The sequence below is a fragment of the Aegilops tauschii genome, chromosome 1, assembly GCF_002575655.3.
Source record: "Aegilops tauschii subsp. strangulata cultivar AL8/78 chromosome 1, Aet v6.0, whole genome shotgun sequence".
Lineage (NCBI taxonomy): Eukaryota > Viridiplantae > Streptophyta > Magnoliopsida > Poales > Poaceae > Aegilops > Aegilops tauschii.
In genome coordinates, this window is record NC_053035.3 from 428,634,920 (window position 1) to 428,655,552 (window position 20,633).

The 20,633-nt window shown below is 44.0% G+C and overlaps 1 protein-coding gene and 1 long non-coding RNA gene across 2 annotated transcripts; one reads left to right on the forward strand and one right to left on the reverse strand.

Moving 5' to 3' along the window:
* The first annotated feature begins 1,538 nt into the window (after positions 1 to 1,538).
* Positions 1,539 to 2,276, forward strand: LOC120968374 (uncharacterized). The gene is made up of 2 exons (XR_012203939.1): positions 1,539 to 1,872; positions 1,958 to 2,276. It is a non-coding gene; the product is annotated as an uncharacterized lncRNA (long non-coding RNA).
* A 2,524-nt stretch (positions 2,277 to 4,800) lies between these two features.
* LOC109785277 (protein FAR1-RELATED SEQUENCE 5-like) lies at positions 4,801 to 8,034 on the reverse strand. The gene is made up of 4 exons (XM_073506366.1): positions 7,785 to 8,034; positions 6,658 to 6,973; positions 4,882 to 6,047; positions 4,801 to 4,825 (listed from the first exon to the last, which is right to left on the reverse strand). The coding sequence occupies exons 3-4, from the start codon at positions 6,039 to 6,041 to the stop codon at positions 4,801 to 4,803; spliced, it is 1,185 nt and encodes a 394-aa protein (XP_073362467.1). The 5' UTR covers positions 6,042 to 6,047; positions 6,658 to 6,973; positions 7,785 to 8,034.
* Between the last annotated feature and the right edge of the window lie 12,599 nt (positions 8,035 to 20,633).

The following is a 20,633-nucleotide window of genomic DNA, read 5'->3' on the forward strand; positions in this document are numbered from 1 at the left end:
AGAAAAGTGTATTCAAATGCATTACTGAGCAACACTGTTTGTATTGCAGGAAACACTATATTAATTAGTAATCTAGATGCAAACACGGACGGTCGAGATTTTGGCATCGTATGCCACCATGTCCCAAAAATTCGCGTCCCACATCGCATGCACTAAACTAAAATACAGAAATCTAATACTTTCTCTAAATTGTAGCAGTATGGGCATACTTTATAATGATCATGCCCTTCATTCATCTCTTTTCAAACTAGGAATGCATCATGGAATAGAATTGATCATTTATTTCTCATTGTATTATAGAGGCTGTTAGCGGAATTACCAAGCACTCCGTACCTTCAGTTCGGCCACATTGTGTTGAATAGTGACAGTTTGAAATTAATAGATATTTCAATTTTCAAACATATTGTAACTAGCACTGTTCTGTTGGTTTCTATAGGGACCATGGATTCAAAGGCACAGCACAACCGAATGGATGATGACAAGTACTTGCATCAGGCGCGTCAAGAGATGGACAAGAATATGCAGCGAGAGCGAGAGGTGATGGACAAGAATCTGAAGCAGGAGTGGGCAACCGTGGACCGCATGAGGAAGGAGGAGCGTGCAGCCGTGGAACAGATGATGACTGAGGAGCGTGCAGCCATGGATAAGAGGTTGAAGCATTTCCATGACGATATGGACCTAAAGTTGAAGCAGGAGCGCAAGGACCTGGATCGCGCTATGCAGCTCGAGCATGGCATGATGGAATTCAATATCATGCAGGCGCGTGCGAACATGGACCGTATGTTGCAGCAGGAGCGTAATGACATGAATCACAAGGCCAAGATGGAGGGGATCCGCATGGAAGGGAATATGATGCAAGACCGCGTTCTACATCTCGAGCGTGGTAAAATGGGCTTCGATAACATGCAGACGGGTGCGGGCATGGACCTTAACTTACCAAAGGACCGCAATGATCTGGATTACAAGGCCAAGATGGAGCAGATCCGCATGGAAGGAAATACGATGCAGGACCGTGCTAATACACGTCTGAAGGTACGTTCCTTTACTAAGATTATTATTCATTATGTTATCCACACACAAAGCAAAATCAGTTTGTAACCACAGCAGGCTCAGCAGGATGAGAAGGCCAAAATGGAGGAGATCCGCATGGAAGGGGGTATGATGCAAGACCATGCTAGTACAGGATGAGAAGGCCAAAATGGAGGAGATCCGCATGGAAGGGGGTATGATGCAAGACCATGCTAGTACAGGCACGAAGGTACCTTTCGTTATTTACTTATTACTCATTAAATTATCCACACACAAACGAAAATCAATTTATATCAACAGCATGCTCAGGCACAACAAGACATCAGTACACTAGAGCAATCTGTCTCATCACCACCTCCGCAGGCAAAATGCGACATCCCACCACCGGAACAATCTATCTCATCACCACGTCGCCGAGTAAGTATGTTTTACAAATGGTATGCACATCCTACGTATGAACACTTTAATATTGTGCAAAAACTGATGTCAACGAGCCGTATGTAGGTAGTTGTAATGGAATTTATTGTTCATGTGGACGAAGAACTTTCTCATGTTCCTCAAGCATACCACAACAAGAAACCTGGTATGACGACAGTAGTTGAACCTGGCAAGGTGGATTGGCAGATAATGGTGAAAAATTTGCGTTACCATGGGTACAGAGGGGAAGCAGATTTGTACTACATCAAGCCTGGGTGCGTACCACCTGAAGGAATGGTACAGATGTCAGGCCAGCATGACGTCGATGAAATGTTGCACGCTTTAGAAGGGATAAAGAAATGTCATTTGTACATTGTGAAGAATTGTGCATTCTTAGATAATAGCGATGATGACATGTCTGAACAGGTTGGTTATATTTCCAAGTTCCTATTTATTATACAAAAAATGGCCACATCATTTGCATAAATACCTTTCGCATGCATTTGGGCAGGACATGTCCGAAGAAGACATATATGCATGTGGGTACATGGATATCGGCGAGAGGGACTTGGGCGAATATGGGTCATCGCCCAAAAGGAAGAAACTTGCAGATAACAATCCGAAGAAGGCATTGGATTTCGGCAGCAGTGACGAGCCTCTTCAATAGGCTTTTGGTTTTTCTACAATTTCAAGCTTTATAGCTGAACTATTGTCCCAAGTAGTTTTTTCATTATTTTCGAACCAACAATCACTTCATTGAAGTGATTGTGAGACTATGTTTGCAATAATAGGCTTTCAAATTTGAGTTGTTGCTCAATTTTTAGATGAAAGGTTCCTTTGCTGCCCGCACACTTAATTGTGGCTTTTACTATTTTTGTATTGCATGTGCTGCACTAGTCCAAACCAGTTTTATGTTCATAACGTCAATTAAACGAGGGACTCCACTTGAAATCAGTGGCGGAGCTTCAAAGAAATCTTAGGAGGGGTGAAGCTACATTTTCTATGGTTCGAGGGACTCCAAATATGATCTACATCGACTCATCTTCTTCCGCTGCAACTCGGAGTCGGTAACGATCGCACTCAAACCGTTGATGCATCTTCATGTTATTCCTGGGCGGCACAGCAGTCAAGCACAAGGGGGAGTGCGGCGCGGATCACAGAGGAAGATGGACATCAAAGACATCAATACACGTGATGATCCAGTTATCTCTACTATTAAAATCTACTGTTAAAGGTGAATGTGTGCGTCATTGTATATATCTAGATCCGAAAACGCGCATAATCATATGCCTGCCAACGTCACATGTAAAATGCATAATCTTAAACCTGTATAAGCGATGGCATGCTCCAGCAAATTGTATTATACAACATCCTGAAAGCACAATATAGAAAATCTGATAGAATATGCCTCGACCCATCCACAAAAACACAAAGTCGGCACTGTTCCCCACCTGCAGCCGAGCAATCTGACATCCTCAACACAGCAAACATCTCACTTGCTAAACTATCTGGACTGCAGATCACTAATTACATAACATTCTCACTAATCCACAATGAGATATGACAAAAACAGTTAGAACTGCTACCCAGGAAATGCATGCAGCTCTCTGTTCTTCTTGATGACGCCCTTGTCGCTGACCATCCAAAATCTTCCTCATACCCTCCTTCACATGGCATTCCTGGTTCAAGGAAACATAGGAAGGATTCAGGATCGGAATATTTTGCTATCATTGGTCACTCAAATGTTATGTGCGTAAATCAAAAGAATCAACTTTGATCAATCAACATAGTTTCTTTTATCGAAAGCTCCAGGCAGTACAGCTTAAATGTCCTCATATTGGAGACTAGCATGTTTCCATTTCATAGTTGCATTCCATTATAAAAAAACTGATAATACAAGAAGAAATATGTGCCTGAGGAAAACTTCCATGGTTCATGCACAAGCTCAGTCATGTAAAATGGACCCATACTTATAATAAATTAAGGATCAAACATGATCAGAATCTCAGGTAACAAATAAAGTAATTTGTTCTTCACAAAACCAAAAAGACAAAGCATCATGCTCAAGGAGCAAGTTCAGAGAGCCCCTCCCTGCATGTAGGAATGGCTTTCTGCCAGCACATGTAAACTTGCTTTAGGACAAAAAGAACTCAATGTCCATATAACAGATAATACTTTTAGGCTTTAGCAGCTAGGTTGCACCACAGGATCAAAGTGGAAAGAAAAGACCAAGAAACACAGTAATGCTCACATAGGATATTCAGGGTTGGGGCACTTCGCCACCAACACAACATCACTCTCTTGAGGCTCAACAGCTGTGTCCATTTTGCCAATGGCCTTGTACAGAGAGCTGTAGCTAACAGTTTGCTGCCATCATTTCCTACACAGCAACAGATATAATCAGTGCACTATAGTAATGAGTAAATCAGATGTAAAAATCAAAGTTAAGACATATTTGACACCTCTTTCAATTTATTGCATTTACGCCGATTATGACCTTCCACCCCACAGTAGCCACATTTCCTCTTTGATCTTTGCTTCTTCATCTTTGCCTGCAGCCTTTTCTTCGGTGCACCTCGGCCTTGCACATGCACTGGGTCCAGAACTTTTTCCAAATCTCCACAATCAATTTCCGTGGTCTGTGGCAGCACCGGACCAAATCTAATGCATTCTTCCTCACCACGGCTTGATTCCTTGCTGCCATCTTGTTCACTCAGAACCATCTTCAGATGCTGATACTCCTCACTAGATTGACATGCCCGGAAACATGCCGCGTGACTCAAATTCCGCAACTCACGGTACCTCACAAGGCTTGCCGAATAGTCATACATCTCGCTCTTTCTGGTCGGAGGGAATGCAGACTTCGCACTCATCGTCCACCTCATGGGAACACAACACCTAGGCAGCAGTTCCACTTGACGTATTCCCAAGATGTAGAATATGTGAGAGCAAGGTGTTCCCAAGCATTCCAGCTTACGACAAGAACAACTGATCCTGTACAAAGAACCTTCCTTCATCTCACAGCGCACTTCAGAATTCTTCTCTCTTCTATCGATCTTAGCCACAACATATGTAGTCAACTCCCATGCATCTAGTATCTCGTTGATAACACATTTGCTAACAACACTTATGCTCCATCTGACCAACTGAAACATACAAGGCGTGAAAACCCGGGTAGCATGTTTCTCGAGACTTGAAGCATCAGCGTCTGTTAATGGAACGGACTGCAAGGCCACGATGTCTAGGATCGCCTCGTTCAAGCGTCGCCCGGAAAGGCAACGCTCATAGTGCTCTAGCATATCAAACAATGTCATCTTACCCTCAAGATGTGTATGTAGCACGGAGTTTAGGCTCTCACTCTGCTGATTGCTGCTCAATCCTAAGAAACAGCGCCCCACCAGGTATGGAGCACACCACAACTTCCTCATCTGATACATCTGATGCAGCCACGACTCCTCACTTGTCACTTCATTCCTTCGTAAGAACTCTATCCATTTTCTCTCATGCTCTTCAATAGAAGACGAGTCATATATGAAAGATCTGAATTCTTCCCTAACCTCATCATCATGCAGATGGCGTACGATGTTTTGCTGAATGTGCCATACACACAGCCTGTGGTATGAGTCAGGCCACACCACCCTGATCGCTCTCTGCATTGCAAGGTCCCCGTCAGTGATTATAGATATCGGATGCTTCTGCGACATGGCTTCAGAAAATGTCCGCAACATCCACTCGTACGCCTCGTTAGTTTCATGAGAAATGATCCCGCATCCAAAGATAACTGTGCTGCGGTGGTGATTCAACCCGACAAACGGCACAAACGGCAGATTGTACTTATTGGTCCTGTATGTGCTATCAAAAACCACAACATCGCCGAAAGCCTCGTAGTCAAGGCGGGATTGAGTATCGGACCAGAACAATCCCTTCAGATGCCCATCTTTATCAACCAAGTATTTGAAGAAATAATCTGGGTCTCTCTCTTGCCGCGCCATCATGTGACAGATCACCGTCTGAGCATCACCGGCAGCGACTGTTTCCTGCTTGTAGCGATGACAGAAGTTATAGATGTCCCTCGTCATGCATCCAACATGGTCATATCCACCGTACTGCATGCACAACACATCCATGATTTTGTGTTTCCGGATTCCAACACTTTCCATCTCTATAATGTCCGCTTTCTGCTCGTCGCTGATTCTTCTGTGGGAACGCAAAAAGCAAGCAAGGTCTCGTGGGGCCAGAGGATGGTTGTGTTCATCGATGAAATCCTTCACAAACCACCGCCCTGTTTTCGCGACTCTTGCAATGACAAATTTCGCTTTACACCCCACACGAGTGATATTCCGTGGCTTCCTCTTCCTATCTTCTCTCTTCCTCTTCATGTGCTTCTCTTCACGGCAACATTCACGACTACAGACAAGTTTCCTCAGAATTATCTTCTCGTTCGCTTCATCCCACTCAACATAGCCTTTTCTCACACTAAAGCCTTTCTCAAGAGCATACTTGTTATAGAACTCAAAACCTTCATCCTCGCTATGAAACATCCTGCTGACAATGTTTACGTACTCATCCAAACACTCTGCACTTGCATCGGCCATGTCTTCCTGCATATCACATATAAATTATCAACCGGTCTCAATCATGTACTGGATGTAAAATAATTTCCATGCTCACATGTTCCCCTCAAGATAAAAGGTTCAGAGATTCAGAAGTTCCATCATGGCTTATTTTGTTCAGGTTAGTCTATGTTTTGTTCTCTTGTTCTAAAGATAAAAACTTAAACTAAGTGATGCTCTTGGTGCTTAAATATAATGGATATTGCAACAAAGAAGTTCAGTTCAACGTTGTTGCTACTGCACTGCTTTTACAAGATTCAGATTTATGCTAGCTAAAAATTGTACATACTGTACCAACCTATGGACAATTCTATGCACAGTTTATATGGTACTATTTAAAATCTGTGCATTGCTTTTCATGGCAACCAATCATAACACAGCAGTTAACACCATATAACAGCTCATAACTGTGGATGGCTGGTCATGTTCTGAAAGAACTATTTGGCTGCAGCATATCTTCAGAAGTGAATTAATAATATGGTATACAATGAAGCTAATTATTAAATTATTCTAGTCAACTGGTCACATAGCCTTTTTACCATCAGAATCAATGATAAGAGACATCCAGTGGGGTTGGAACATGTTTACGATAAATTACCTTTAAAACAAGCTCAAAGTATCCAATATCAAAATCCAGTGTATTTGGAGTATAAGGCTTGACTACTTCCTCACCAGTAGCATCCTTCCCTCTGCAGTCGGTTAACAAAATACAGAAAACAGAATCAGAATATTCAACTCACTCCATGTACTAAAAAGGATGACCATAACTCAACATCATAATTGTACACCAGGATATGAGCAGTACAAATGGTCAGACCTGCATCTTATATATCGGCCAATTGCAAGGCCCAAAACAGAAGTAGGTCTAGGGAAACTAATTTGAACTTGGCCACATTATGACTGATCTGTCTCTTCTGCACAACATCATAGCACATCCATTAATTTTTATATTAAACACAAACTTCAAAAGCAGTAATCTTGAATGCAGCATATAACTTTGTCCACAGGGTACTAAATGTGAAAATGAGGATCCCGCAAAAAAAAATCCGCACACTGATTAATTAAGCTGGCATGCTAGCTAGCTCACCTAATTTAGGCTGCCTTTTTCATGGTGGGGCTAGTTAGTACTGATTCTTTAGACTATATCTCTTGCGGTTGTTCACAACAAACTGATTGTGTGTTTTTTACTCTTCATGTACTATTGGTTAATTAAGGTAGGTCATTTGGTTCCTATGATGTCATATGAAGTTTGACTGCAAACTGAATAAAACTGCAACTGTTATGTGACCACTTCAATTTGTTTTCTTCTGCCTCTAATCTCTCTAGCTAGCTACATATTGACATTTGTTCCCACTACAAGGTTGTTGGATTTAATCATGCTTTTCATTCAACGACAGTGCGTGTAATCTAGAATGGGAATCATATTCGGTGGCGAGTGAGCCTACCGACTTATAATTCAGTCATTGACTTGCCAATGATTCCAGCTCCTGTTCTCCGAACCTAACCCGTGATCAGTCTTGATTTGATACATGCAGAGAGAGTATTTTCCATACAGTGTATTCCATAGAAAATGTTATGGCGCCACTAGCAAATTAGTACGCAGTACGGTTCGCATCAAGCAACTGAAATTCCTCTGACAGTCGGCGGACAGTCTGACTACCAACGTGCGGGGCGGGGGGAGGGGGTGGGGTGGGGTGGGGAGGGGTGTAGGGGAGGGAAAGGTACCTGTCCACGGAGTGCTCGCCGGCGTTGCTGGGCGTCGCCGGCTGCTTGGCGGAGGGAGGCGCTGCAGTGGCGGTGGGGCAGGGAGACGTCGGCCGGCTCGGCGCGCCGCAGCGGTTAGCAGTTCCTGGCGTTGGCTGCTTGAATGGATTGGGGCCGCCGCCAGATCTCTTGATCGGAACGACAGAAAGGGCGGCGGCGGCGGCGGCAATGCTTTGGAACGACGGAAAGAGTTATCTGTGCGGGGGCGGACGAACTAATTCTCTTCGGAACGGAATGGAAAAATCTGACCATTCTACCCTTTTGACCAAAAAACAAACCTTTAACTGATTTTTCAGATCCGACGGTCAGGAAAAAACAAGGGTAGAGTTACATGAAATTACGAGTTGTAACTCGCCAATCACCCTAAAAGAGCTCTATTTTCATACTATGTGTATTTGGTGTTATAGATCTTAGCATCATTTTCTATAGAGTTGGTCAAACTTAAGCAATTTTGACTTAGACAAATCTAGAACTTCAATTATTTGGAAATGGAGGGAGTATGGAACCCTCCTCTGCTCCTACAGCCTCGTCGTGGCATCAACTCGGTTGCGCAGTAGCGGAGCCTAGTAGGCTTGTCTATCTGCTACTGCATGCGCTACAGTGCTGAAGTATACATTCTTGATGATGACCCATGCTGCATGTGGTGCTCCATAGTCCTCCCAAGTTACTAAAGGATAGTAATAGCATACATTGTCTTGCTAAACCAAGACAGTGAAGCATAAAATTCTTGGCTCGTGATCGTCACGGGGCACAAGGATTTTCATTTGGCTCCTCCAACTTTAGTTCCCAATGCCTCCTACTTCGAATGGATTATGCTTAGGCTGCTCCGATGCCCACTTGGTTTGTTACTATGACCCTTCATTTTTATGGTTCATACCTAGCCCCACTAATACTATTTTATAGGTGAGTGTAGGTCCACGATTCAACCTCTTGGAAATGCAAGATGTTAGATGTCCGCATGATGTAGAAAGTTGTTCATACATTTGAAGAGCTAGTTGGCTTGCATGCAGATGGTGTCCATGTATTCTTTGAATATATGGAACCTATATGGCAGGACAAGGATGCTTGTCGCACTTAGTGCAGATGTCCCATCTCAATTGTTGTCGATTACTACGGCATGGTCTCATTGAAGTAGTTGAGCTCCGTAGTTCATCTACACCCAGTGATATTTGAGCTACACAAATAGAGCCCTTGGAGTAAATGGGCCACTCACGTAGGCATTTGGATGGTGTTGAACCAATCTGCAACCAGTCACTCATTATTGCCCCCACTAGCTTCCAGCAGCAAGAAAATAAAAATAAAAGAAAGTGTCTAGAGGGAGGGTGTTATATATATAAAACAGGACGAGAGTCTGTCTCAAGAGAGGGAGGGTGCTTCCTGGCCAGCGGCCCTATGGGAAGCGCACCGAGCAAAGCCACAACGCCAACTAGCTGAGTCCCTACCATCCCAAGGAATGAGACACAAGTTTAGTGACTTCCTGGTTTTGCTTCTACTTTTAAAGGATCGGCGCCACTTGGACAGGCTATATGGAAACAAAAGTCCTACACTTACAAAAAATCCATACGGATTCGCTTTTACGGACTCATCTTCCACTAAGGCCTTATACAATGCAAGGTACTTAAGGAGGTGCTTCATAAAATAAATTGAGTTTTTCTCAACCACCAGTGCTTATCTCTACAGTATGGGTGTCTAATTAAGCGTCCGTCCTCTATAAATAAACATCGATGCTTAAAGAAAAATTGATTTATTTCTCTAAGCATCTCTCTTAAGCATCTTGCATTGTACGAGGTTTAATTCTCCCCCTATTTTCAGGGGTGGTCCCCCTCTTCCGATAAATACCCAAGCACAATTTGACACGCTCGTCTGAAATGTCAATCTCATAAGAATCTGTTTATAGCTCTAGTATCTCTCATATGGAAAAGACCACAAGATGATACTCGAGCTACAAACCACTCAACAGCCGCTAACACATGAAAACAGAGAATATTGTTTGAACACACAGACATAAAAAAAATCAGAAAAACAATAGAATGTTTCACTATTTACAAATATCTTACCTTTCTTTGAAAAGGGGATAACCCTGGCCTCTACATCATATATTGTAGGCAACCATTTTATAGGACATAAAAGTAAGTCCAAATCAAGAAAAACGAAACGGTTTACAACAAAACACGACCGCATTGGTCAGAAACGAGATTACATAGCTCATCTACGTAATCTTCTACTGGCACGCTAGCCAAACTGGCAGAACAAACCCCGTACAACTGTTTCCAGCGGGCTGCGCCCAAATGACATAGGCTCCCGTGTGTTCACACGCTGTAGTGATGAACATGTACGGATTGACGTCGTAGTTTTGAACATAACCTGCAAGAAATTAGAAATAGATGAATCGGTAAAAACACAATCATTCCGGCAATTTCAAATTGCCCAAGAATGGCACAAACTCCCACGTGAATTTGTTCGTTCAGATTATAATTAATACCACCCAACTAGTTACCAAACAAATTTGGTACACTTGTTGTTGGTGATAAATTGAAAGTAACATGAATTCTACGTAAAAAAGTGTTTCTGATTTTTGTTAAATCAAAATAATATAGGAAATTACAGAAGTACGTGCACACTTTGAAAAATCATAATGTGTATATAATATATATCAAATGTTCAGAAAAATCATAGTGTGGCCGTTGACCGCACTCTTGCGCTGAGCTTCTGCGATACCGGCGATTTGCCGAATGCTGATGAATCTGGTTCTTCGTTCCTGACAGCTTCCGGAACAACGATCCAGTGCAGTGGCAGGGCGAAATGGACTACAACTTCTTCCTGAGCAACGATCACGCCGGCTTTCCGCTGAGCTGCTCCCGTGCTGATTGGGCTTCCCCGGCGGCGTGCGAGCATCACGGCGAGACATCATCTGGTCCTTGCAGGTTGCAGCTTCTCGTTGATCAACGATCACGCCGCCCGCAGAACCCTCGTGAGCCCCGGTGCTGATTGGGCGGCAATTGAGCAATACAACGCTATTTCTTTTGGTTCTTGGATGAGCAGGATGGACTTCTTTGAGAGCTTTCCCATAGCCAGATTCGATCAAGAGGCGTCGATCTACTTGTCCGGCGAACCGTCCTCTGCTCCTAGCCACCTACAGAATCGTCGACTGCATTGCACGGCAGCGGAGCCGAGTGGGCTTCTCCAATGCTACTCCCACTACAAGGATGGGAAGATCTCACTGACGATCATTAACGAAGGATTACACACACGCATCCTCTTGTTGTACCAGACAACAAGGTAGATGATCGTCTAGGATGTTTAAGTCCATTTTCATTTTAAGCATCTGAATGTTTGGTTGTCTGTCCATTCTGAAGTTTGGGTGTTTGTTCGGCCTGCCTATTGTGGTTTCCTGCGATGTAACCTTCTGAAGCTGTTGTTTTCAGCTCATAACTGGTTCAAGGACTAGCAATCCTTTTGCTTAATATATATGGGAGTCTCTATATACTCTGTTTTGAATAGGTCGTGCTTCATTTTGTAGTTCCATCTTTTTTAACTTGACTCAGAATGAAGCATCAAGGTGATACAAACACAATGAGCACACACCCGGCCTCTGCATAGTTAGGATGCACACAACCAATACCCAACTCACACACGCAAATAAAAAAACATGTTGGAAATAGCAAAGTCACCAAAGCTATGCCAAACGAGGCAAAAAAAACCCAAAGTGATCAAATCTGCGACCGACAAATAACAGTTATGGCCATATCCGCACCAATCATCTCATGACATCATAAGGACAATGAGGATTTTCAACAGCAACGCCTTCTAGAAGGGAGCGACGCTCGAGCGCCACTGTCACCGCATCCAACCACCAAAGGCTAGATTTTAGGTTTTCACCTGAAGAACCAATCCGAGCATATCCGAACAATGCCTTCAAGAAGGGAACAATGCAAAAACATCGCCATTGTCAGCTATAACCAACTTGGGTCAAACCTAGGTTTGAACCCCGGAGCTCGTTGAAGTCAATCATGTGTTGTCACCACCACTTTTGCACGATCCCATCAGCTGCATGTGTTGGCTAGCTAACCACCGCTGCTGCACAACCATACCCTCTACGTCAAGCCGTCGTCTGTAGGTAGCATCACACCGTCGAAGACAACCACTGAATCTAGAGAGAGGAACTCTCACGAAGATCTTTCGATGGCCACCAATCAGCGGATCCGCGGCTGCAATCCGGTGTGATCACCGTTGCCATCACGGCCGCCTGAGATGTAGAACCGGATTCGGCAAATCATACCCTTCATGCGATGGATGGGCTAACGACTCAATCTGCCGCCGCGTCAGTGCTACACACGCCGCTAGCCGCCGCCCGGGGAGACGCAGCTGATGCGGACAACCGCTGACCTGACCAAGGACCGGCGACCATGGGCGCCCTCAACTGGCCCCGAACTGGGCATGGCAGGACGTTGTACATGGCCCCTGCCTCATAGGTGATGGCTGGATCTGCGTGAGAACCATCCCTCACCGGCTCCTCCATCTGGACCCAATCAGATCTGGCTAGTACATATTTTATCGTTTGTAGTTCCATCTGGCCCTGGCTATTACAAATAACACAAATTTGGTAAGACTGTGCATCATGGTTGCACATGAATCATAGTATATTCTCATTCAATTAAACTCTCTGAATTTTATCGAAAAGTTAAGCCCTTTTTTTGCATGGTGAAGCTAAACTCTATGGAGGTCTGGACAAGAGATCAAGGAAAATGACTTTCATATTTATACAGTCAGAAACTGTACAGAAATACAATCCTTTTCATTTCCTGGGGCAACGTATGGTTATAAACCTCTATTATGCCCTGGATGAAATGAACAGTACATCATATTCGAGGTCAAATACCCTAAAGAAAATGATCAGGATACTGCATCCTACTGTTACTGCAAATATGTACACCTCTCCTTTGTGGATACATGGTAGCAGCATAACATAATTGAATTTTATCAAAGTTAATTCAATACATGGAATCCTCCCCTGCTCCTACCACAGCAGCAAGCAGAGCCTCAGTCGACTTGTCCATTTGCTACTGCATGCCACTGCAGAGCTGAAGGATATAACCCAGCTGATGACCCATGCCGCCGTGTTGAACAGAAGGATATATAATAGCATGCATCGTGTTCCTATACCAAAGACACTGCCGAATTAACATCTTGGCTGATGACGGTCTGGATGCACACACGCCTCCTTTTGGCTTCTCCAACTCTAATTCCCGATGCCTTCTATTTCGAACAGATTATACTTAAGCTGCTCTGATGCCCACTTGGTTTGTCGCTCGGACTCTTTATTTTTGTAGTTCATACCTAACCCCACCAATGGTATTTTATAGACGAGTGTAGGGCACGGTTCAATCTCTCAAGATGTACAAGATCGAGTGTTTTGCCAACCACCCGTAATGCAAGATGTCACATGCAAATGTTGTCAAAAGTAGTCAATAGCTTTGGAGCTAGTTGGCCTGCATGCAAATGTTGTACATGGATTCTTTGAATATATGGAACATGTATGGCAGGAGAAGGATGCTTCTTGCGGCACTTACTGCAGATGTCCCATCTCAATTGTTGTAGGTTAGTACGACATGTTCGCATTGAAGAGTCTGTCTGAGTTCATTTTTTTAGGCAAGTTTGAGTTAATTTACACCTAGTGATATTGGAGCTAGACAAATAGAGCCCTTGAAGCAAAATGGACCACTTAGGTAGGCCTGTGGATGGTGTGTCAAGCCAATCTGCAACCACTCACCCATTATTCCCCATCAATGATCTTACAGTCCCTTGGGCTGCAAAACAATATTCGGAGTGGTGATCAAAGTCGCTATGGTTATACCATCACTAAGATAAGCTTTGAGCTATGGTTCTAAATTGTAATTTTATTTTTGAAGGCCGAGCTGTTAACGGCGAAGCCCATAGTTTAGCTAAGCACTCTCTTACTCTCGGTCCGGGTCACCACGTTTGGCTGGCTAACCTACATGATCTGAATGTAATTCCACTCCATGTGGCTTTTGATTAATAAGCTTAGCATTTTCCCCCTAAAAAACCCATTATTCCTCACACTGCTAAAAAAAATCATTATTCCCCACGGTAGTTAGCAGCAGCAAAAAATAAAATAAAAGAAAGAGCGCCTAGAGGGAGGTTGCTTGTTGTTCACACCGAGCAAAAGCCACAATGCCAACTAGCTGAGTCGCTACCACCCCAAGGAACGACGATTCGGACCAGCCGCTAGCCTCTAAAAAGAGAGAATACTGTTTGAACAAACAAACATAAAGATACCACAACAAACAATAGAATGTTTTCACCATTAGAATAAAATAATCAACAATGCCATTATCTTTCAGTTCTGCACCAATACGACACAATGACTAAACGGCTTTGTCTCGGACACAAGTTTCGTCCACCACCAAACATAGTATAGTTGCATCAAATATAACAGTTGCAAGAACTCAAGAATAACCATTTCAATCCAAACAGCCAGATACATCAAGAAACTGAAAGATATGTATCTCTTTGTTCCTACAGCCTCGTCGATCGGATGCGTCAACTCGGAGCAGCGGAGACGAGTGGGCATGCCCATTTTCTATTGCCACTACAGGGACCTCTGCTGGTCGGGACTGCTTACTCGTGTAGCGGTGTTGGACAACCTCTCGTACAGGTTTTCATCCAGCTTTATAGATAATGCCTAAACGGCAAAATCGATACAATATGACTAGGAAATCTTCAAACAAACTGGTCAAAGGGAAAACAACACTAAACGGGGACCACATTGCTACGAAGCGCTACTGGATAGTCCTACCGAGTTATTGAAGGATAAAAACACACATTCTCTTGTTGTGCCGAGAAACCATGACATTGACATCTTCGTTGATGGTCATCTGGATGCACGCACACAACTCTCCATTTGGCTTTATAAACTCTAGTTCCCTATGCCTCCTATTTCAAACGCATTATTTGGCCGGTATGGTTTGTCATTCTCACCCTCCATGCCTTTGCCTCCCACACGAATGATAGTATTTTATAGACAAGTCTAGGTGCATAGTTCAACACCTCAAAATGTACAAGCTTGAAAACCTGTTTGGTTGCTCGCATTCCATGTAGGTTCTCGGGGCAAAATCTAGCCCATTTTGTTATCTACACGTGCACCTCGGCCCCCTCCTCAAAGCAACCTTGCTCCGGTGGAACGAATCGGCGGTTTCTAGAAAGCCAGGAGCGAGCAACTATAGCGAGGGCAAGCGGTTGCACGCGCAGGGCTGAGTGGGAGATGGCACGCTTTGTCACGAAGCAGCGCCATCCATTCACCGCTCACTCATCTCTCTCTCTCTCTCTCTCTCTCTCTCTCTCCCTGGCAGTGTGGCAAGCAAAGGCGTCGGGAAGATCTAAACGACGAGTATCGAAGGCAGGAACATCTGGATGGCGTCCGCTGATAATGATGACCATCTGTGGGCGCTTCCTCACCATTTCGTCAATGGCCGTAAGCCCTTCCTTGCCAGATTTGGGTTTGATTAAGGTTGCGATTTAGGGCATTTAAGGTTTGATTTATGGCATGATATGGCCCGATTTGGGGTCACGGTTTGCATGTCGGTTTAGGGTTAGATTTGGGGTAACATAAAGTTCAATTTGGGGGAACATCTATGTGATTTGAGGGATGATCAATGTGATTTAGGGTTAGAACAGTGTGATTTAGGGTTATATGTGGTACTGTATTGAGCAATGATCTTCACTGTTGTGATGTCTATGTATTAGGGTGATCATTAGCGATTATTGGTTATCCGACCCCTTCTACCTTGGACATGCACATTGCTATCATCCTTCACATCACCATTGACGTGCACATTGGCCATGTGTAATATGCTAGAAATATGGTAGTGTGTTCAACCTATGTTCTTCATTGCAGTGCTCCGCTGACAGGTTGGTCCTCGGCAAATGATGCTTTGACCAGCTGCTCGAAAGACAATCTTGTCCTCGGCAATGTTGCTCAAAGCAGTTGCTCCAAGGACAAGCTAGTCCTTAGTAACGTACAAGAAGGCAGTGCCTCCAAGATGCGACGGGGGAGCCCCCGATGAAGGATGGCCATTCACACGACAAAGTGAACAAGAAAACTTAATTTTCGTGTTTATACCGTCAGAAACTTTAAAGAAATACAATACCATTTTGATTTCCTAGGGCCAACGTATGGTTGCAAAACGCAAAATACATCATATTTCAGGTCAAATAATCTGGGTAATAGGTTGAGTGTATATCTGCAAGACTGCAATAACAAAACGATCAGCATGCTGCATCCTACTGTTACATGAAAGAAATGGGTATCCTGTTAACAAAGACTAGAACTAAATCAAAGATAACATCAAGACTGGAAAAATGCTGGCAAACATCAGAAATCACCATTTCCTTCAAACAACCGGATACATCATTGAATTGAAAGATACAGCTGAAGAGAAAGGCATCAAACTGCATGCATCAGTAGATATCATGGTGTTTTTTTTTTTTTTTGGGAATAAGTAGATATCATGGATGAATGGGGCATTACACAAACTAGAACTTGTGTACTATACCTCTCATTTTTTAATACATGGGAGCAGCATACTTGAATCCGATAAAAATTATCAACACGAGTCAAAATTAATTCAATCCATGGAACCCTCTTCTCCTCCTACAGACAATTCGGTTCCACAGCAGCAGAGCCTAGAAGACTTGTCCATTTGTTAGTGCATGCCACTGTTGGGCTGAAGTATACATCCCTGCTGATGACTCATGTCGTGGTTCTGGATGGTTCTCCTAAGTTAATGATAATAGCATACATCCTCTTGCTGTACGAAGACACTGCAGAATTAACGTCTTGGCCGATGATCGTTTGGATGCACACATGCCTCTTTTTGGCTTCTCCAACTCTAGTTCCCGATGCCACCTATTTCGAACAGATTATCCTTAAGCTGCTCCGATACCCCCTTGGCTTGTCACTCTCACCCGCCATTGCCTTTGCCCCCACCCCCCCCCCCCCCCCCCACCCCATCCACCAGTCGTATTTTATAGACGAATGTAGGTGCATGGTTCAACCTCTCAAGATGTACAAGCTTGAGTGTTTCACCAACCATCCAACATTCAAAGATGTAGCTGTAAGAGCATCTCTAGCTCATCCCTTAAAATCGGTTAGAGGAATAAGAATGAAAAATGCTTTTAACCGGGAATTAGCGGAAAGCCTAAATCCTATAGTGGAGTCCAATTTTAACCGGGAACTAGCGGAAAGCCTAAATCCCATACTGGAGTAAATATTTTACTCCACGCTTCCCTGAGCACCTGAAATTACTCCTCCGCTCGGTCGCGGAGTAAAACATAGCATGCCTCTCTGCCTCCACCCAATCCCATGCCGCCCACCTCGCCGGCGATCCCTGCAGCGTTCCCGCACCCGCACCCGCGCCGCCATGGCCGGATCCAATGGTTGGCGCTCCCCGCCGCCCATCCGCAGCGCAGATCCGTGCCGCCATGAGCACATCGCCGGCCCATGTACCTCCCACGACTGCCGCAATTAATGCTTCCTCGAGCGCCGCCCCATCTGCCTCCCGCGGTCGGCTCTCCGGTTTCCCCGAGCTCCCCGCGCCGCTGCCGCCACACATGCCGTACATCAGCGTGCGGCAGCAGGCATGGGGGATGTGAGTGGCCGAGATGACGGGCCGGCCCCACAAAAAGCTTTGGCTCAGATCCTTCCACTCCATGAGCAGGACGCCAAAGAATACGGCATTTTGTTGGTCCAGGCGTCCAGCTGCACGATGCTGACAGCCACAGGAACTTTGAGTTCGGTGAGATGCCACGGCTAGATGCCTTCGATCCGTGGGTGGTCTCTCCGCCGGAGAGGACGGAGGACCGGGAGGCGAGGGGAAGGCTGGTGGCAGAGGCCTCCGATGAGGCTTACACGGTGGAGCTCCGCCGGCTCTACCCAAAGCAAGTGGAAGCGGAGCGCCGCCTGTACGAGCAGCTAGCGACGAAAAATACAACGGCAGCAATAGAGGCAGCGGAGGCGGCAATGGAAGTGACAACGACGGCGGCGGCGACAACGTCTTCAGGATTGGATTTAAAAGAATCTTCCGCGGCGAGGATGACGTCACATGCCCGGACCCCATGATCGGTAGGATGTCCAGAGCGGAGTGGAAATTGCTCGTTGAAGATACAGATAGCAACTAGATTTTCGTAAGTTCTAGTTTCAGTTAAGTTAGTAGACTATGTTTCGGTTGATGACATTATGAAATATTATCAACTAGCGCAATGGCGAGTGCGTTCTTTTTCCACTCAAGCCACCTAGGTTCGAATCTCCCCACCTACCTAACAACGAAAGTTAAGGGAGGGAACTTCCCCCCTTAGCCTCTTTTTTTTTTGAAATAGTATGAATCGGTGGTCGAATTTCAGTTAGTATGTTTGTTTGAATCGAATTTGCGTTTATCTTATCCAAATTTGTTTTTTACTCTGCTAAATTTACGAGATCGGGTAGAAACGGACAAAATTTAGAGTAAAATTACTCTACTAACGTTTACTCCTCCATTTTTTTGGGATCGGCTAGGTGCTCTAAAAAGTTCTAATAGCCTTGAAGAGCTAGTTGGCTTGCATTCCAATGTTGTGCATGGACTCTCTGAAAGTCTGAATATATATGGACCTAGATGGCAGGACAAGGATGCATGTCGCACTTACTTCAGCTACTCCATCTCTCAGTTGTTGCAGATTAGTACAGCATGTTCATCTATCCTCCCATCGAAGTGTTGAGTTTCCGTAGTTCCTTTACTCTCGGTGTTACGAGCTAGACAAATGGAGCCGTTGAAACAAATGGCCAATCAGGTAGAGCCTTTGGGTGTTGTCAAGCCAGTTTTAACCACTATCTTGTTGTCTGTCTATTCTCATGTTTGAATGTTTGTTCGACCCATGTGTTATGTTTTGCTGTCATGTAATCATCTGAAGCTGTTGTCTTTGAGCTCAGAACTGGCTCAAGAACTTGCAATCCTTTTGCCTAATATACTCTATGTACTGTGTTTTGAATACGTCGCATACCTCATTTTATGGTTCCCAAATTTGCTAAGAATGTGGGTGATGGCTGCACATCAATGACAATTTATGGCATTACACGGAGAAAACTGAATCACGTGTACTCCCCTTCAGTTAAACTCCCTGGAGAGCTGGACAAGCGATCAACAAAACTAAACTTTCTATGTGCTTATACAGCCTGAAACTCTGGAGAAATAAAAATGCTCTAATGATTTCCCGAGGTCAAAGTAATCTATGTAGCAGATTAAGGAAGAAGCCGCCACAACAATTTTGTGTCGGACACAAGTTTCCTCCGCCACCAGTACATATTACAATTGTATTCAGAAGGAAATGGGTAGCCAGTTAACAAAGACCGGTCAAAAGAAAACCGTTGCAAGAAAGAAACTAATGATGCAGAGGCCGGTGTCATTCCCCTTTTCAAAAAAAATGAAAGAAACTGATCGACAAATAGTACTCATTTCCTACAGCATCGTCGAATGTGTCAACTCGGAGCAGCGGAGCCGAGTGGACTTGTCAAAGAAAGAGTTCTTGCCTGTGTTACAAGGTGTGAAATTGAGTAAGACTCAAAGCCCGACCACGTCAGAAGATAGAAAGAGAATGAAAGTCATTCCCTATGCCTCAGCCATAGGTTCTATAAAGTATGTCATGTTGTGTACCAGATCTATTGTATACCCTACACTGTGTTTTGCAAGGGAGTACAATAGTGATCTAGGAGTAGATCACTGGACAGCGGTCAAAATTATCCTTAGTGGAATAAGGATATGTTTCTCGATTATGGAGGTGACAAAAGGTTCGTCGTAAAGGGTTACGTCGATGCAAGTTTTTGACACTGATCCAGATGACTCTAAGTCTCAATCTGGATACATATTGAAAGTGGGAGCTATTAGCTAGAGTAGCTCCGTACAGAGCATTGTAGACATAGAAATTTGCAAAATACATACGGATCTGAATATGGCAGACCCGTTGACTAAACTTCTCTCACAAGCAAAACATGATCACACCTTAGTACTCTTTGGGTGTTAATCACATAGCGATGTGAACTAGATTATTGACTCTAGTAAACCCTTTGGGTGTTGGTCACATGACGATGTGAACTGTGGGTGTTAATCACATGGTGATGTGAACTATTGATGTTAAATCACATGGCGATGTGATCTAGATTATTGACTCTAGTGCAAGTGGGAGACTGAAGGAAATATACCCTATAGGCAATAATAAAGTTATTATTTATTTCCTTATATCATGATAAATGTTTATTATTCATGCTAGAATTGTATTAACCGGAAACATGATACATATGTGAATACATAGACAAACAGAGTGTCACTAGTATGCCTCTACTTGACTAGCTCGTTGATCAAAGATGATTATGTTTCCTAGCCATAGACAAAGAGTTGTCATTTGATTAATGGGATCACATCATTAGGAGAATGATGTGATTGACTTGACCCATTCCATTAGCTTAGCACTCGATCGTTTAGTATGTTGCTATTGCTTTCTTCATGACTTATACACGTTCCTATGACTATGAGATTATGCAACTCCCGTTTACTGGAGAAACACTTTGTGTGCTAACAAACGTCACAACGTAACTGGGTGATTATAAAGGTGCTCTACAGGTGTCTCCGAAGGTACTTGTTGGGTTGGCGTATTTCGAGATTAGGATTTGTCACTCCGATTGTCGGAGAGGTATCTCTGGGCCCACTCAGTAATGCACATCACTATAAGCCTTGCAAGCATTGTAACTAATGAGTTAGTTGTGGG